Source organism: Ipomoea nil, unplaced genomic scaffold, assembly GCF_001879475.1.
Source record: "Ipomoea nil cultivar Tokyo-kokei standard unplaced genomic scaffold, Asagao_1.1 scaffold1566, whole genome shotgun sequence".
NCBI classification, from domain to species: domain Eukaryota; kingdom Viridiplantae; phylum Streptophyta; class Magnoliopsida; order Solanales; family Convolvulaceae; genus Ipomoea; species Ipomoea nil.
Genome location: NW_017617994.1, coordinates 88779 through 103317, shown reverse-complemented (window position 1 = coordinate 103317; position 14539 = coordinate 88779). Strand labels below are relative to the sequence as shown.

The following is a 14539-nucleotide window of genomic DNA, read 5'->3' as shown; positions in this document are numbered from 1 at the left end:
TTACCGGAAATGTGATCTGAAGCACTTGAGTCCAATATCCAAGAGTTTGGAGTATTGGTGTGTGAAAGACAAACCAAAGATGAAGTACCAGCATTAGGTGTGGAAGATTCAATGCGGGATGCTGCTTTAAGCTGGAAATACTCTTCATATTCCCTAGAGGTCATCTCAATTGGAGTAGAGGTTGGTTCATGAGTTTGACTCTCGGATGCAGTGGTCTGGACCAGATTAGCAGAACGGGGAGGTCGACCATGTAACTTCCAACAACGATCTTTGGTATGACCATCTTTGTGGCAGTATTCACACTGAGGACGTCTGCCACGACGAACACCACTACCACTAGATGGTCCAGAAGGTCCTCTATCCACAGCCCGAGTAGCTAGAACTGATGATTCTCCAATAGGCTCAATCGAGGGAGCTGAGGCAACACGAAGCAGTCTGGCAGCGGTTTCAGTGAAAGTATGCACATTAGGACCAGATAGAATCTGATCACGAATGTGAACCTGGTCAGGCCGAAGGGCAGCCAAGGTCAACACCATAAAGAACTTATCACACTACTTCGCATGATTTTCTGACGTCTCCTGATACGGAAGTAAATTATTATACTCCTGTCGTAAAGCTTCAATCCGACCCAAGAAATCATGTGTACTCATATCAGCAATGGAACGGAAGTTAAGCATATTAGATATAAGGGAATATAGCCTTTGAATATCATTAGTATACAACGACTTAGCTTTATTCCACACATCATAACAAGTTTCATAAGACTTGTAAATAAGATATAGTTTAGGGTCAATGGATTGCCACAACATATTGCACAATAACGCATCTGACTTTTCCCAATCTGATTTCTTCGATTCTTCAATTTCCCCAACCTCTTTTGTTAGATGATCAGACATCCCCTGGCCTTTGAACCAGAGTTTCACAGATGTGGCCCACGAAGTGTAGTTTTCACTCCCAACCAACTTGTCCATAGTAATGGTGGGATAAGAGGTAAAAGAAGCCATAGAGATTACCCACAAAAATAACAAACTGTTCCTCTCTGACCGGTGGCCGGAGAATGGCGGGCGGCGGCGAGGGAAACGGTCAACACTCCCGAAAGCGCCTCGTCGAGACGAATCTAACGGTGGTGGTGATGTCGCGATCAGAGGCCGGAGGAGAGAGATCTGGCCGGAAAAGCGAGCGGCAGTCCAGCGACGTCAGCGGCGCGTGGCGGCACGTGTGGCGGAGATCGGCGACCGGATTCCTGCTGTAGGCTTGCGACGACGTTCCGATAACCCCTGTGGTGTCAGTTTGGAAGAAAACCCACCAGGTGGACGTCGGAACAACAAGAAAGTCGCGGCGGCGGCGGCGGCGGTGACGGCGATGGGAAGGAAGAAAGGGATTATTTAGGGTTTAGGCTCTGATACCATGTGAAAGTGTGTAGGGAAATAGAACTGTACAGATTACAATAATTTATACTGGAAAACTAGCTATAACCTAATGGACCCACTGTAACGGGCCTGGGGTTTCAACAACTATAAATTCAGAATTGCATAACTACACATCCATAACTTCATAACTATACATTCAGAATTGCATAACTACACATCCATAACTTCATAACTATAAATCCAGAATTGCATAACTACGCATCCATAACTTCATAACTATAAATTCAGAATTGCATAACTACACATCCATAACATCATAACTATACATTCAGAATGTGAAATTATAACTTCATAACTATACATTCAGAATTGCATGCATAATTACACATCCATAACCTCATAACTATAAATTCATAATTGCATAACTACACATTCATAATTTCATAACTATAAATCCAGAATGTGAAATTATAAAATTATGAACATATGTTTACGTAACTAACGGCAATCGAAAATGATTTTTTTTATTTAAGTAAAACAACGTCATTTTTGCATGCATGGTGCACACGGATGCACAGCATAATTTGCCCAGGTTCCTGTGAGGTCAGGTCTTCCCGTGCGGTCAGTGCGGCATACACCATTGGGTATGCATAAATGCACCACACAGTGTTCGTAAATACACCATTATGTGTGGTGTTTTTTTTTTTTTTGTGGTGTATTTTTTAGCATTTCATTCTGGTGTATTTTTGAACAATGTATGATGCATTTATGCATACCTAATGGTGTATGGCGCACTTACCGCACGGGAAGACCTGACGTCACAGGAACCAAAATATATATATATATATATATATATATATATATATATATATATATATATATATATATATATATATATATATATATATATATATATATATATATATATATATATATTGAAACCCAACTATTACATATATGGTGGAACAAGTCCGTTACTCATATATGGTGTATTCCAAAGATTGCTATCGACTTTTTTTTAATGTGTTGACTAACAGTTAGTATTAAATTAATTTACATATTATATTATCTCCAAACCATCAATAATCTAATTACATTATTATTATTATTATTATTATTTTAGATGTAAATGTTGTTAATAATTTTTAATTTTTATTAGTTTTTCTTCTATTATTAGTTTATTACTTATTAACTTTTTATAGTCAAAATAATGTTTGTGTTGTAATGTTGTTGTGTTGTTTGTGCCCGTTGGCCATTAGCTCCTAATCGGTGAATATTAGCTCCTAATCGGTGAATTGTAGGATTGGATCAATATAGATAAACGTAAATGTACAAGACAAAGAGAAGTAGAACAAGAGACAAGGAGAGTCATTCCATTGCACAAGTCCACTCAATACAATGTTACAACAAGCATATATAATGTACAAATAATAATGACGATACTAACGATGACCGTTATAACAGTTATGTATTGAATGCCCATAATGTCCACCATAATAATATATTTATAACACTCCCCCTTGGACATTATTTTATCAACGATCTTGCCTCGTTAAAGACTTGCTAGGAAAACCCTGTGGGAAAAACCTAGACAATAAGAGAGTACAATAGAAAATATATTCATGCCTCATTAAAAACTTTACTAGGAAAACCACGTGGGAAAAAACCTAGTTGAAGAAAAGAGTACATGATATATGTAAAAATATATATTGTATTTGGTCGCCTCATTAAAAACTTTAACTTAAGAAAACCCTGTAGGAAAAACTTAGTTAAGGGAAAAAGAGTACACCATAAGCGCAGTCTTCAGGGCATAATCTGCATAATCTTCAGGATTTTGGAGTTTGTTCATTTATTAACCAATTATTTTGCAATTTTCCCCATTGTCATTACTATATCATACTCATGCCTCGTTAAAAACCACACTAGAAAACCCATTGGGAAAAACGTAGTGAGGAAAAGAGTACATGGTATGTATATACTGCAAAAAGTATAACTATTAGTCCTTTTAAGACCCAATCTACATGATTGACCAATCTACAGGATTGACTCGAGTGAATGTACTTCATGTCTCCCCCTGAAAATAACAATCTTCAAATTCTATATTTCCTGTAAATCATTGTTTCTAAAGGGTGCAGAGAAGGGATATGGTATAATCTTCAGGATTGTCATTAGAATTTATCATATTTTCTCATGATCATCTGGACCAATAAAATTATTTATAGTTTATATTTTGTTGCTCCCCCTAAATATAATAATTTTTCTTTACCTACACATATCAATCTTATGGATATTTTGTAGGTATACATTTGCTAACTTGTCACTGGAGCAAACCTTCTGAACAAATATTTTATCACTCTTCTGGAGTTCATGTGGATCAAGGTATTTTATATCATGAAAAACTATATACCCCATTTTTATCTGTAACAAGTATGATGACTTCATGCCAAAAAGCATCAATACGAGTATTTTTACCTTGATTTTGCTATTCGTTATCTTATCTCATAACTTAACATCATCAAACTCTTTATATATTTCATTGATGTTTACACCATAAATATTGACTGAGATAATAAATAAGTCCATTATCAACTCTTTATTGAGCACATAATGGTACATATTATTCCTTCTATATGAGGATAATAACCCCATTCGCAACTCTCTAAAAAGTAAATAATGGCACTTAAATAAATCCTCATTTCGGGAATTATAAATCCATATATTAGGGATTTTCAAGATAAATTAGAGGATATATTTAGAATATTTTCAAGAGGAAACAATATTTGAGTTTCCCAATCACATATAACATTACTAGGCATGTTTATGATAATATATTTTCATACTTTGTTATGGGGGAGAAAATACATTTAAAAGATCATAGTTAGTAACTTACTAACTTTTATACTTCTTATTTTGTGATTTTCATTCATCACATTTTGAGAAAATCCATCAAGGATTTTAAATATAAGTAACAAGTTACCCATATAAATATGTGATAACTATAACTATTAGCTACATATCTAATTTATTTACTGCTAGTTTTATTGAATAGCGGAATATAAAGTCATGACTAATATTGGGTCTCTATGAAAACCCTCCACTCGCCTTTTATTAGCGAATTCTAATTTGTATGCCTTAATTGCTATTTTCTATGAAAACAGTTAGCACGCTGCAGGCGTTATACTACTATTTTCATTTCTGGATCCAGATTTTATGAGCAATAGAGGCAAAATATGTTGTCGACAACTGTAACAGCTTTGTAAATATCTTTTATACACATGGCAATTTTGTATCAACCAAATATATGGCATTTCCCAAGAGTATTTGGATTTGGTTGTTCTGCTTCCCCAGTATTTTAGTTATTTGGTGCACCTACAATTTTACTGGGGGGTTTTCATCTTCTAGACGAATATCTTCAAGATAAAATTTCTGTATTTCTGGAGTGACGAAATTTCTATACTAGATCTAGTTTTGTAAATTCTTAAACCAATATATGCTCCTGGCATAATGGTAGAGATTTTTAGTCCTAGCTGGGGATTTCAACTCTTAAAATATTTTCTATGGACTTAGTCACTCATTGGGATTTCTAGCAGATAATTTGTTTAATGTCTAAACTTCTGGTTCTATAAGGCTAGTACATGGGTTTGAAGATTTTTACCAATTTCTCGGCATTTAATTAATTAGAAATTTCGAATCTCCCCCTAATGCCGAGAAAAGATCTTATAATGCAACCAACATCATTGTTGATTTCTCATTATGGGATATAGCTAGAAGGGTTGCATACTAAAAACAATTGAACGCAGATAGGGAAATGCATCATGTACTAGCGTATGTGATATGTAGTGGATCAGGATATTGGTTATTCAATTTTTGAAGGTCCCCACAAAAAATATTTCCTCCAAAAATGCTTAATTTGCTTTCCGAACAAAGCTCTATTAAGATTTAGAGCTTTGGTTAAAAAATATGATATTATTTATCTTAAATATTTGTTTCATGAAAAATAGAAAAACAAGTGGAGTACTCAACATACTATGTAGTATGGAGTAAACTAATCAAGATAACATATCATAATTTCGTCTACGGATCATGTTTTCTATCAATTTGGATTCATGACAAATATTCTTTTTGACAATTTGCTATAGTAAAATATCACAGTGATATACACATGCATACAATTGCCAATATAAGAGAATTATAAAATATTGTCTTTTGAGAAAAAAAACACTTATCTGGTTTGTTTCAGAATACTGTTTGACAATTGTATGGCCATCGCATGATCTCTTCTAATGTTGGTAATTGCCAATGTTGCCTCTTACATGTTTGATAAGGATAATAAAACTATCATAGATTGTTATTACGATAAACATTGCAATCAAAATGAAATGTGCCAATTATTAATCTTGGAGTCTTTATGAACGTACATGACTCCAATTTCGCAATATAGTTTCTTAAACAAATTGCCATAGTAAAATAATGCACATGTTATCTTCAAAAGAAAAACCTTATCTAGGCTCATCCAGGGTGTTATGCTAGTAAAACATAAAGTACAATCAGCTCATTTCCAAATAAATTGTATAACATAATCACAATTTGGTGTCTGAGCATATTCAATAATTTAAATGAAAAATATAATATTTACCAAACCAAATTGCAGGCTCAAGACATAGCAATAACATGATCGAATCATTATTGATCTTATAGTTATTTAAAAAACAGGCCCAAAAAGATTAATCCAAATACTTTAAATAAGCCTAAGGACCCAAAAGCAATATATATTATTTTTAAAAGATATAGCCCAAAAAAAAATAAATTGGGCCAGTTGTGGTCTTAAAAAAAACACACAGACGAGGCCAAGAGGTCCAAAACTTGGGTTCAACGATGAAACATTGAAACCATATAAGTTTCATCAGTTTTCACGCGGCCAGACAAGAGAGAGAGGGAGACGCGTAGAGGTGAGAGGTCGCCGACCGAAGCCATCACCATCGCTCGCCACTATCACGACGCCGACCAGACCGGAGGTCTCCTGCGTCGCCATCGCCGCAAAGCATCAAACCTCCGCCGATCGTTACCCCAGAACCACCGATCAATGGTGCAGATCGGAAAAAAAAGGAGGTCGATCAGCCAAGAAACCCACCGCATCAACCGAGACGCGCCGCCATCGCTCTGCCGGAGCTTCACGTCGTAACCCTCTGCTGGAGTGCCGCTCGTAAAAAGCGTACAGGTTTCGTTTTGTATTATTTCTGAAAAACAGATCGGAAATTTTGCACCTTTCTTTTTTTTTCAAAATCTATACATGTTCGAAAAATAATGATAAATGTTTCAAAAAAATTTACACAATCTGGGAAATATTTTGAAATATTTCGTCAAGGCTAGAATGTGAACATGTGATCTATCCCTTTTTCAAAAGAAGTCTTGTGTTTTTCGAAAAAAGGTGTATATATCGAATTTTAAGTTTTCGAAAAACATGTATATGTGTGAGAGAAAAAAAACTCAGAACATTTTCATACTCATAATAATTTCAGAAGATATCGCATATATATTTGTTCATATACATATACAGAGAATGTATAAATAAATTCTTTCCAAAAACACAATTATATTTCTTTTTTTCAAAAAAGAATACATACAGAAAATATTTATATATATAACAACATATATAAATATTCATAATTTACCAATGCAAATTGCATAAGCATATATATTCCATAATGTAAACATGCAATTTATTGGCAATTTTAACAAAATAGATATACCGTTCACCGAAGACTCGAAGAGCGTGCTGATAACGTGTTGTAATGTTGTGTTGTTTGTGCCCGTTGGCCATTAGCTCCTAATCGGTGAATATTAGCTCCTAATCGGTGAATTGTAGGATTGGATCAATATAGATAAACGTAAATGTACAAGACAAAGAGAAGTAGAACAAGAGACAAGGAGAGTCATTCCATTGCACAAGTCCACTCAATACAATGTTACAACAAGCATATATAATGTACAAATAATAATGACGATACTAATGATGACCGTTATAACAGTTATGTATTGAATGCCCATAATGTCCACCATAATAATATATTTATAACAGTTTGATCTAGATCATAACATTTATACTTATATTCCAACGTTTAAAGCAGCGCAATTAGAGTACTCCATCACTTCAATCTCACAACTGCCACTCTAACTGCTCTTCTAATTTCTAAACAGAGAACCATTGAATTACTTGTGGAAAAATCAAAAAATCATTCCAAAATGGACAGCATTAAAACACTAATATGAAACCTGTATTTTTCTCAAACTGTGAAACATTTTCAAAACTATACCCCAACTAAAAGAACAGAGAATTTCAAGTTGATTCTGTCTAATAGAAAGGAATCAATTAAAGATTGAAGTTAAAAAGGACCTCTAACAACTGCAGTATTTTGTTTCCAAAACTCGCTAACATGATAGTATATATTTGCTAAAGCTGTATCCTTAACCCCCACACTACGGCTTAACCCTTTTCTGGGCCTTGTGGCTGCAATATGGGCACTTGTATGTCTTGATAGTCTGTGCCTTTGCCGGTGTTATTTTAACACACTTGCCATGGAACCACCTCTCGCATATATCACAGGCAATCCAGAACTCAGTCTCGTTGTAATTTCCTCCACAGCTCCCGCAAATAGTATTACTTTCATCATCTTCCTCTTCGCCTTCATCTTCATCCTCGTTTTCATCTTCTTCATAGTTCTCATGCATCCTTGGATTTCCTTGGCCTTGATTGTCCTTCTGCATGCAAAAAGTGACAATAATGCTCAGAATTAAGTTCTTGTTCAGAAGGGTACCCCTTTCCATTTGTCATGGATTTACCTTTGCATTTGTCATGGATTTATTACCAACATTGACGACGATTGGTTTCTCCCTTGAGGGCTTTCTTTCCGATGCAATTTCATAGATTGTAGGCAGATCATTTATCATGGAAAACAAACGGTTCCTGTTGATTAAGTAAACAGTTAGCATAGGGGTAGGCAGGTAGCAACTTAAAACAAAGACATATTGGAACAGAAATGACAATCATAAAACTCAAAACAATTTCTGAAAGTGAATGCTTTAACAATGAGACAAGGGACAATAATAGAGCCACACTTATTCATGAAAAAAGGAACATCTTTCTTGCAGAAATTTAAAGGAAAAATGCCTGTGTTGCGTCAGCCATTTTTATATAACATAACTTTTCAGTTGTGGACCTCAATGACCAAGAAAAAGAGGAGTGTAAGAGTCTGACGTTCATAGGGAGTTACATATGGTTCCAGAAGGAGTAATAGGGTGAGGAACAGCAAAATTTTGCATGTTCTTCTGGGGCAACATACAGGTCAAGAAAAGGATGGATAGCAGATGCTAAATGATCCAAGATTTATTATAAATAATAAAAGCAAATCCTGCAAAATGGATATGAGTGCATTGATATTTATGAATATGTTAAAACTGGATGATTTTACAAAATGGTTAGAGACTAACTATGAAGTACGAAAACATCCAATTCTCTTAATGGAGTTTGCAGTTACTAATTATCCTTCAAAGCATCACAAAGTTATTGAAAATTCACCAGAAATAACCTGATATAGGGCACCAAACTTGTTCATACAATCTTCTTGTAGAATTGGTTCTGTTACACTAGTGAGATTTTAAAAAGACCACTTAATGCAATAACATACATTCAAAACTTAACCCACTAGAAATTTGGTACTTAAAAAATTTTCATCTTGTAAAAGAAAACATTTGCAGTAATCCTCAAATTACAACTTTATGCAACAACTATACTTTGGAATAAAATACTCCATGGTAAACTATATGAACATTTTCAGGACATAAAAGGGTCAAATTTGGGAAATCAGAAGTCAAATCATTAGAAAAGCAATCTTTCAATGGAGGGAGAAAATTGAATATATTTTTAGAAAAATCACCCAGCCATCTTTAAGGGAGCTAATTGGCAGCTTAAAAACACAAGTGAAAAAGAGAGGTGATGATGACCAAACATATAGAAAGAGATACAAAAGTGCATCACCGTGAAAGAAAACAATTTGTTGAAAAACAAAAGCCTAAGTTTCCATCTGCATCCACACCATTTAGATTAGATTTGTGATGCTCATGCACAAATTTCTCAGGTAATACCAAATCCAAAATATCAAAAATATTTTCATCATGTTGTTTCCAGCATCTCATGCAAAATGATGTTTCAAACAATGAAAGTGTCCATCCTTAATGTCACATTCACTTGATCAAAATATGGGTTTAGAACCCATTCTACAAATATTCTACTGAGATTATTGATGCAATTTGAAATAGTTCCATACCAATTTGCAGTCTAAAATCCTCCCCCCAATTGGAATTAAACCCTAGAAAATTTCAAGTGTTTTATTAAGCTTAACAGCAGGGCATAATACCTAAGAATGAAGTAGTGAATTGAACTCAATTTGGAAAATAAGGAGAACTTCCCAATTCCACTTACTTGACTCTCCTCTCCTTAACTCTATCAGTAGGGTAACTTATATTCTAAGACGGGAAAATTAGGGCTATCGAATTTAAGTGATCAATGTGCTCTCATTACAACTTCAGGATAAAAACAGAAAATCACACAGCTAAAATTCCACAGAATGTACCTTTCGTTTCGATTAAGCTGCGCACCAAAGTAAAAAGCCACGGCAAGTAGCCATGAATCAGTGTGCATAGCCACCAACGCCAGCCAATCTCTCTTCTCCATCCCGTCCCTCGCAAAATTGATGCCTAGCACAGGCTCCGGGATCTCCGGCGGGACATCCTCCGCCGGCAATGTGACTTCCCACCTCTCGTCCGGATGACCGTACAGGCACAAATTATCTTTCTCTGCAAAATTCAAGCCGCACACAGCAAACAAACACAACAACCAAGAAAACAAGAAAATCAAATTCTGCTCGCACATGCAAACAAACACAAAAATTCTACACACCGAAAGAAACCACTACACAACCTGGATCGCACTGCGAGAAAAAGTCATCGACATCTGAGAATTTACAGAACAGAGAGGCGAATCAGCGGTTTAGATACACGAACAATAAAGATACATGCAGACACAAATATATACAGTAAAACGAATACGCAGTTGAGAGGCGGTGGTTTACCGCGAGTAAGGGCGTAGAGAACGGCGGAGCGGCGACCGGCGAAGTTTTTGAAGATGTCTTCGACGGAGCGGGGGTTTGGGGGAAAAGAAGCCATGTTGATCGGCTCTCTAGTCTCTACTGTACGGAATGATGTGAGGGCTAGGATCGTAAATAAGTGGAGAAATAGCGCCGATTATTTAATGCGCTTTTCCTTCTTTGCGCCCGTCCTAGACTCCTAGATGTGGACTAGGGTTAGTATATATATATATATATATATATATGTATAATTAAATATAAGGGTGTGTTTGGTTGGGAATCGGAGTCAAAATTAGAATCAAATACTTGTTAATGATTTTCACCAAAAAAAAAAAAACTTGTTAATGATATGAGTGGACTAGGGTTAGTATATATATATATATATATATAATTAAATATATAGGGTGTGTTTGGTTGGGAATCGAAATCAAAATTAGAATCAAATACTTGGTAATGATATGAGTTTTGGTGAAAATATTTTGAATATTTGGTAGTAGGGTAGAATTGAAATGATTATCAATATTGATGTTTGTTATGTATGACCCTATAATTGGAATAAAAGTTTTCAAAATACAAAAATAAAAAAAGCAAAACAATTGATTATAATATAATGACATCCAAAGCACTAATATGAACAAAAAAATCGAAACAAAATCTAAAAGTACTAAGCCAAACTTAAAAATCATATCTACTATATTAATAAGAGCCCAAGAGAGTTAGACCTATAATGGGTAGAAAAAATGGCGGTCATAGATTTTAATCAAATGAATGGCTTAGATTGATTAAAAGATTGATCAGATTTGAATTTTACACTAAAATTTCCTAAAATACCCACACACCGTTACTAATTTCAATAAAAAAAAATAAAAAAAAAAAATAAAAAGGTTTTAGGTTCGAACCTCATCCCAATCAAAATTGGCATAATTAGTACTCTATTTTACTCCTATTAAATTATTATATAAATAATAATTTAGTAGTTACAACAAAAAATAATACATATGCATTTCTTTAATTTAGAATTATGTGTCCACAATGTCTTTATTTAAAAAAAAATTATTCATTATCAATAAATTAAATAAGATAAATAATTTTATTAGTTATATTGTCTTTATTTTTTTCAATATAAAAATTCTTTATATTCAAATTTATTAATTGATTATATTCGCTATATTGTCCTAACAATGTCTTTATTCAGTGAAAAACAAATTATTAATTATCAATAAATTAATTAAAAAAAATATTTTCATTAGTTATATTGTCTTTATTTTTCTCAAATGTAAAAATTTTTACATTCAAATTTATCAATTGATTATATTCACTACATTATCTATTATCTTTTTTGTGCACTATTTTTCTAATTAAATATCAAAGTTATAACATAAAATAATGCTATGTATTTATTTACCAAGTATTTTATTAATACCATGAAAAAATTAAAAAAATATATAATTAATAAAGCCAACCATATTAACTACTTGAGAGATTTTGTGACAAATAGAGTATTCAAATCACACAACAAATTGAAGTGAGAATTGTCGTTAGTTCACCGTTATAAAAAAAGGTCTTAGATTCGTATCTCATCCCAATTAAAGTTGGCATAATTAGTACTTTATTTTACTCTTATTAAATTATAGAAATAATAATTTAGTAATTACAACAAAAAATAATACATATGCATTTCTTTAATTTAGAATTATGTGTCCACAATGTCTTTATTCAAAAAAAAAAATTATTCATTATCAATAAATTAAATAAGATAAATAATTTTATTAGTTATATTGTCTTTATTTTTCTTCAATATAAAAATTTTTTATATTCAAATTTATTAATTGATTATATTCGCTACATTGTCCTTACAATGTCTTTATTTCATGAAAAAACAAATTATTAATTATCAATAAATTAATTAAAAAAATATTTTCATTAGTTATATTGTCTTTATTTTTCTCAAATGTAAAAATTTTTACATTCAAATTCATCAATTGATTATATTCACTACATTATCTATTATCTTTTTTGTGCACTATTTTTCTAATTAAATATCAAAGTTATAACATAAAATAATGCTATGTATTTATTTACCAAGTATTTTATTAATACCATGAAAAAATTAAAAAAATATAATTAATAAAGCCAACCATATTAACTACTTGAGAGATTTTGTGACAAAGAGAGTATTCAAATCACACAACAAATTGAAGTGAGAACTACCTCGCAATGTCCTTGTTTGACAATCAGCAGTTAGCGGTTAGCGTGAGCGGATTATACTAGCGGATTTGACCAGCGAATTTATTTAATTATTAACATTGGGTAGAAAAAATGACCGCCAAATTATTAAATCAAATGAATGGTTCATATTGTTCAGGTTTTAATTTTTTTCTTTTAAGATTTTCTAATTTTCTAATTTATCCTTAATTATATGATTATCCATTTAACTTTTCCGTTAATTCACCGTTAGTATAATTCTAATATTAAAGTCTAATATAGAATTATAACTACACCATTAATCTAATTCTAATATTAAAGTCTTAATAGAACTTAACCACAAATCCTAATGTCAGAATCTCCTCAAACAATATTAATATATATTTAATATTTTATGCCCTAATTTTTATTTGTTCTCCCTTATGTCCCTATTTGGTTTCAACCATACCTATACAATTATTTTATTGACAATTATAATAAATATTGACTATATTATCTTGCATTTGTAAACTTAGAATTACCTATTTAACCCGCACGGGCTTAGCTCAATGGTTTAGTGGGTAGTATTTGGGAGAAGAGACCAAGGTTTGAACCTCGGCGGCAATGCGGGAATTATGTCCAAAGTGGGCAGATTCCTTGTGCGTATCAGCATTTGGCCCTGTCTGCTGAACCATTGAGTCACCGTGATTTACAACTTCCCACAATGCTCTGTCTGGTCGGAGTGTGAGGGGGCCCTTGGGGTTGGGGACTCAACCTTTGGGAGAAGAATTACCTATTTAAATACGCAAATTCAACCATCAATTATCTATGCATGAACAATTTCAATATAATCTTGCCTTAATATATTTTAAAGTACTTATTTATAAAAAAAAAAAAAAAAAAAAAAAAAGCATTGGGCATTATCCCAATTGCGCAATGCGCGTAAAAAACTAGTATTACTAATAAGATGGAATGAAACCTTTTTAAATTATGGAGTGGAGTTTTTAATTGAAGGTGTAATCAAATCTCATAGTTATGTTTTAACAAGTTGTCAACCAAACACTAATGACAGGATAATTAGACAAAAGTACTAGATCCGATCTGAAGCACATTTGGACTGACCCGCAATAGTCAAAGCAATCAATACGGTCAATTTGTAACGGTCAAGAGTGAAGTAGAAAGAGGTGGAACGGTTCTTAGGGTCTGCCTCATCAAAGAGCAGTTACAGAGGAGCGCACACAACAATTACTGAGGAGTTAGCCCTGAGACTTATGGAGGGGAGCCGTTGCACTTATTATGAGGCTGTTAGTCTACATTATTGTAGCTGTTACCATTGTACAGTATAAAAGTTGAGTTCATGTAACAAGTAGGGGACATTGAATATTTGTACTAAAACTATACGCAATACAATTGCTCTACTTCTTTCCTAATATACTTCGGCAACATATTTATCGTCATTGGTGTTTTCATTGAGAGTCTCAGGTCAACTCTCAAGCAGGCTAATACACACATCTTTCTCTCTCATCAACAATCTCTCATCAACAAGCTTGAAGCAATGGCACGATCTAGATCAAATGGCTCCTATGATTCCCGTGGCCTGAACATCAACGACAATGGTAGTGTTCACATGGATACCCGATAAACAAACTCGAGCAACCTCTAGGGCCAGCTCAACAGCAATCGAGAGGGTGACATCCAGGACCAGCTCAACAACAATCATTATGATGACCTCCGCGACCAACTCAACAACAATCATGGTGGAGGGCAACAAGAGCCAAGGGCACAGCTACCACATGTGGATCTCTATGCGACGGACGAGGTCATTCAGCAGGCAGCGGCGGC

At 33.7% G+C, this 14539-nt stretch overlaps 1 protein-coding gene across 1 annotated transcript; it reads right to left on the bottom strand.

Annotated features, from left to right (window-relative positions):
• Window positions 1-7623: 7623 nt before the first annotated feature.
• LOC109189851 (PHD finger protein ALFIN-LIKE 2-like) lies at window positions 7624-10695 on the bottom strand. The gene is made up of 5 exons (XM_019340475.1): window positions 10499-10695; window positions 10348-10380; window positions 10001-10223; window positions 8211-8334; window positions 7624-8129 (listed from the first exon to the last, which is right to left on the bottom strand). The coding sequence occupies exons 1-5, from the start codon at window positions 10590-10592 to the stop codon at window positions 7848-7850; spliced, it is 756 nt and encodes a 251-aa protein (XP_019196020.1). The 5' UTR covers window positions 10593-10695; the 3' UTR covers window positions 7624-7847.
• Between the last annotated feature and the right edge of the window lie 3844 nt (window positions 10696-14539).

Excerpts from the sequence above, each read along its gene's own strand:
- LOC109189851 (XM_019340475.1), bottom strand. The coding sequence starts at position 10,592 with ATGGCTTCTTTTCCCCCAAACCCCCGCTCCGTCGAAGACATCTTCAAA. Across the intron at positions 10,381-10,498 it reads TCTCTACGCCCTTACTCGCG|ATGTCGATGACTTTTTCTCG; the intron begins GTAAACCACCGC and ends GTAAATTCTCAG. Across the intron at positions 8,335-10,000 it reads CAGCTTAATCGAAACGAAAG|GAACCGTTTGTTTTCCATGA; the intron begins GTACATTCTGTG and ends CTTAATCAACAG.